This window comes from Glossina fuscipes, unplaced genomic scaffold (genome assembly GCF_014805625.2).
Source record: "Glossina fuscipes isolate IAEA_lab_2018 unplaced genomic scaffold, Yale_Gfus_2 112, whole genome shotgun sequence".
Taxonomy (NCBI): Eukaryota; Metazoa; Arthropoda; class Insecta; order Diptera; family Glossinidae; genus Glossina; species Glossina fuscipes.
Genome location: NW_023998455.1, coordinates 3,015,924 through 3,021,068, shown reverse-complemented (window position 1 = coordinate 3,021,068; position 5,145 = coordinate 3,015,924). Strand labels below are relative to the sequence as shown.

The 5,145-nt window shown below is 31.2% G+C and overlaps 2 protein-coding genes across 2 annotated transcripts in view; one reads left to right on the top strand and one right to left on the bottom strand.

Annotated features, from left to right (window-relative positions):
* Positions 1-569, top strand: part of LOC119639475 (succinate--CoA ligase [ADP-forming] subunit beta, mitochondrial) — a 5,239-nt gene extending 4,670 nt beyond the window's left edge. The window contains exons 8-9 of the mRNA XM_038036877.1: positions 1-246; positions 321-569. The exon at positions 1-246 is cut by the window's left edge and continues 21 nt beyond it. Coding sequence (XP_037892805.1) covers positions 1-246; positions 321-494 — 420 coding nt within the window. The 3' untranslated portion in view covers positions 495-569. The remainder of the gene's footprint in view (positions 247-320) is intronic.
* Positions 570-1,158: 589 nt separating this feature from the next.
* Positions 1,159-4,724, bottom strand: LOC119639326. The gene is made up of 6 exons (XM_038036628.1): positions 4,695-4,724; positions 4,405-4,524; positions 4,179-4,339; positions 3,996-4,095; positions 2,592-2,642; positions 1,159-2,522 (listed from the first exon to the last, which is right to left on the bottom strand). The coding sequence occupies exons 2-6, from the start codon at positions 4,516-4,518 to the stop codon at positions 2,439-2,441; spliced, it is 510 nt and encodes a 169-aa protein (XP_037892556.1). The 5' UTR covers positions 4,519-4,524; positions 4,695-4,724; the 3' UTR covers positions 1,159-2,438.
* Between the last annotated feature and the right edge of the window lie 421 nt (positions 4,725-5,145).

Genomic DNA, 5,145 nt, shown 5'->3' with positions numbered 1-5,145 from the left:
GCTATGGCTACAATGGATATTATTAAGTTATACGGCGGTGATCCGGCCAATTTCTTGGATGTTGGTGGCGGCGCTACCGCCCAAGCTGTTAAGGAAGCCTTTAAGATTATCACGTCCGATCCGAAAGTGCTTTGCATATTGGTAAATATATTTGGCGGTATTATGCGTTGTGATGTCATTGCCGAAGGTATTATAGCAGCTGCCAAAGAATTGAATATGCAAATGCCTATTGTAGTTAGATTGCAGGTGAGTTCAATTTTTTATAGCATATGTATTTTTTATGAATTAATTATTGTTTCTTTTAAATTTAACAAAAAAAGGGCACCAATGTCAACGAGGCTCGTGAATTAATTCGACAATCTGGATTGAGGATTATACCTCGTCACGATTTAGATGAAGCTGCCAATTTAGCTGTACACTTGGCTAAGATCGTAGAATTAGCTCGTGAAGTGAAAATGGACGTTAGCTTCGAAATTCCCGATCACGCCAAGTAGATAAGATTTCTTGAAACTGCTTTAAAAAAAACAAAAAAAAAATCGCAAAGTTAAAGAAATATTAAAACAAAAAAACCGCTTATTATTTTCAACACTGCTTTTTAGTTGTTAGAAAAAAAAAATTTTTTTTTTTAGTATTCCCGCAAAATTGAAACAATTTTTGTTTCTTTTTTTAAATTGTTATTTATTAATTTTTTCAAGTGATTGTTTTTTTTTTTTTTTTGCGATTAATAACTTGTTCATTGTTTGATCGTTGTTCTCATAATTTTTGTATTTATATTTTTTTAATACTTTTTTTCCGCTCCTTATATATTTTTTCTATTTTTTATTACTCGTATTTTAATTCTTGCTTTTTTATATGTAAGCTTTATTTAATTTCTTTTTACTTTTTTTTGTGTTATTATTGTAGTAATAAATTATTTTTTTTTTTTGCTTTTAATTAAATTTTGGTTATTTTTAACTTTTAATTTTAATAAATATTTCTGTTATTTTGGTTTATTTGCTAATTAATATTCGATTCCGCCTTTTATCCCTTTCATCATTTGCAAAACACGAAAAAAAAAAGAAAAAAGAAATCGAACAATGTTTGTGATGGAAATCGCGCTAAACCTAAGGACGAATTTAGGCCAGATCCTGTATGTTAACTCTATGTCTATGTTTTTCGTTGTTTATGCGATTTTTCTCTTTGGCATTCAGAAAATTTATGTAATTAAAATTTATCGTAAATGATTTTTTTTTTTTTTTTATATCAAGTTGCTAATATATCTGAAATGGCTGTTAGAGCAAAAAGCGTGCAATTATCCTTTCACTTTAATGATGACAAATCACAGATTTTTAAGTGAGGAAAGACAAAAATAAAATAAAAAATGAAATTGAGTGAAGTCAAGTGTATTTAATTTTTCATTTTGCTTTAAGGGATTGTAAATCAGTATAGCTATGATGATCCGTCTATCCGTCCTTGTCATAAGATCTAAAAGTATGTTTGCCGTAATTATATAACTTAAGAAACTGTTTATGTTATATTCTCAAGCCCATTCATTACATATACTCAGTATTTGACGAGTACACAAGTCATCGCTGAAGATGTCGGCACAGCTGGAAGGGTGCTCTACCATAGAGAGAGATTGTACTTGTGTATTGGTAAGTTAAATTTGGAGACACATTATTCTGCTTGCGTGTCGGTTAAAACCGTCTTTCGTTACTTATTCGTTAAGGCCTTTGCTATTAACAAATTTTCTGTCACAGGGCGCATTTTCTGTTAAACAGATTATTTGCCGTAAATAGAAGAAGAAGAGAAAAGGTAAAGAAGTATACAAGCAAACATAATTTCCAAAGGTGCGTGTTATTGCGGTAAATCTCCAAAATTGAATAAGAGGTAGGCCCTTTGTCCAGTTTGCTGCCAAAGTTACTTTTACCGACAGAGCATCCAATATAGCGAAGCGTACCTTTCAAAGTTGTAAAAATAACGTAATTGAATTCATATTATATAGGCCTTTGATACTGCTTTGGTTACTGATCCGAAAAAGTTAGGGACGTAAAGGCTTAGGAGAACATTTCCCTTATATGCGAGAAAGCCAGTTATTTTAACAACTCAGCCTTTAGCCTGCTTTCTTAGCGAGTGAGTAATCGTATGGGCGGTTTACAGGAATAAAAAGCGTGGATAGTTTTAATCGTTGCAACAAAATGCACATAATTGTAAGTAAGTATTATATTTATATAAATATTATATAAGGCTTGCTTCGCCAGTTCGGCCAGATGCCTTGCTATGCAACTAAAACGAAGTTTCCCACTTGTATTTGATTAAAAAATTGATTTATTGTCGCTTAGGTAGACAGATAAGCAGGGGATGGATGCTTTGCCCATGAAAAATTGTTTTAAATATAATTTATTAATTAAATATAACTTATGATAAAAAAAAACATACGTACATATGAAAATTAATACTTAAGGCATTAGTAGTTCGATGTTGGGATTTTGTAATTCCAAAAAGATTTGATACTGAGAAAATACACAAAGCCAACAGTAAATCTGTAAATTGTAAAATCGGTATTCAAGTTCAAAATTTATTCAAAATAACGAGAGTCCTATGAAACTTACATTGTAACCCATCCAAAAAAAGTTTAATAAAGCGGAAAAAGTCTGTTCCAACTAAAAATCAAATTAAAAATATCAATAAAATAAGTTTTAATTATGTTATTTATTAAATACATAGCAAGTTTGTTGCTCTCTATCTGCTCTAGCCAAAGTTTACTTTCTATAATCTATAATATTTATTGTCATCTAATGTTTAAGAAGTTGGTAAAATAATTTTCCCACTCTACATGAGCTTGTGTGATTTACACAATACCCCATCTATCAAAAGAACTCCGGTTAGAACCATACAGATGTCTACTGAGAAGCACTTCCTGAATCGATTCAAGCTAGTCGGCTCATCATTTTGTCAAAACGTTTGCAATGCCTGGAAGGAAGCATCAAAGATCCCGCAAAGTATGTATATTCTTCACTGGCATTAAATTTTAAATCGAGTTAAATCCATCCGTCAATCAATTCTCATGTTTGCGAAATTCTTAGTTCATGGCTAGTGTCCAGACGGATTTGATTTGCTCGCAATAAGTAAAAATCTGTAATTAACTATCCATGTTCAAAATATTTTTCAACTTCTGTGCTAGATTAGGCATATGGCAAAGCGCTTGCAAGGGTGACAGTGGAGATCCTTTGTTTCAGTTGAATGCATATAAGCAGGTTTAAGAAATTCATACAATATGGCCTAGTAGCAGCAGGAGGGACGGCCTGTGACTTTCGTTATCTTTTGCCTAGCATTTTTACTACAGTTACGTCGTAGAGTCAACCAAATAATCTATGGATATCCTTATGTTATGTTTAAATAAAACCACCTTAAATGTTCATAGAGTTTTGAAAGATTGTAGAAAGATACGCCTAAAACACCTACGAAAGCTTTGCTATGAATTTATAATTTACTTATATGATATTTGAATATCATAAGATCATAAAAATGTAATAGGTATCTGTAAGATATATAAGTCAGGGACTAAAGTTGTCAGCCGCTTTCTTAAGGAAGAACAGCTGTATAATGTATAGAAAATAAATCGTGGTAGCTATGTTCGAACTCTTTCTTTACAATCGAGATTATGTTGTACGCTTTAACGTAGGGAAAAACAACAATCAATGAATTATTAAGCAGAAATATCGAATTAAATCTGGAAGAAATGGTATTTTTCCAAAATTAACGAAAAGAGTAATCAGATAAAGTGTGATCTCTGCGAGGCACTGAAGTGATACCGAGGCCAATATCCAACTGGCCTCTTGAGGCGCGCACAACTAACAAAACTTGACACTGCTATCGATTCCCTATTGACGAGCTCATAATTAGCAAAAGACATTCTAAGTATTATGTGACGGTTCTCAAGGTAGTGGATATTAAAGGTAAGCTTATCTAATTGTTTGCTGCTTTCTTCTTCAAAACAGAACACTTTCACTTACGTATATATAGTAACCGCCTATTAACCATAAACCGAAAATTAACTGAAATAATATACCAAGACCCACTAGGATTAGCCAAGGTAATAAGAAGCCACGCGTGCTAGAATAAAATCAATTTAAAATACATAAAAAAAAAATAAAAAAATTGAGATTTTTATTTTAATTATAATTAACAAATTTTACCTTATTTTAATACCATGATAAACCAAAATAGATGCTGCAATAACCAATAGGAAGTAGGTTATAAAAATACCACCCACTATAGGCATAGAGGTACGAATATCAGTTTCAAATAAAGGCGAATATAATTGACATGATTCCCCACCAGCCAACATATACGAAATCTACACAAGTTAAAGAAAAAAAAAAATGGAATGAAAAGTTTTTTCACCTCAGGAAAGAAACGTACCAATGTTATGAATATTATTGATAGAGCGGCCGTATAGACAGCGACAGCATAGCTACCAGTCTTCACATTATTTGACCAAATTATTGGTGACCAACAGGAGCTTAAAACCACCATTTCACACTAAACATGGGAAAAAGGAAAATTATATATATATATATATATATATATTTTTTTTTTTTTTTCATATTTAACATTTCCCTTAAGTACACGCCCTTAATTTTCTTAAAAAAATTTTTTTATTATCAACTTGTTGTCACTCTTCGTTTCGAAAATCTTTTCAAAGTTCGTACCTTGTTTTTTTTCTTTTAAATATTATCTGTAGGTTAAGATTTTCTTTTATTACGTTTTTCTTTAAGCTTTATATTGAATTGAAAATAATATAAACAAATTAATTAATCGACAACTAACTATACAGATAAGTCTCTCTTTCTATATGAAGCTCTATGAAGTTAATTAAACAAAACAAGTGAGAGTTTCGCTATAGAAACGAATTCAACACACATAATAAAAACGGGTATGTTGCACAGCAATGGCAGTAAATGTTGGATAAGCCAGGCTTGTTCAATAGTAAAACAAGAAGAAGCAAACCGAGAGAGAGAACAACAGAGAAAAAGAGAGAGAGAGAGAAATATTGTATTGTAAGCTAATATGCAAAGTTTGTAGATCGTCAACCGTTACAAAGCTTTTTAGTTGAAACATTATTTTATTTTTTAATGCTTTTTATTTTATTCTAAAGATGTT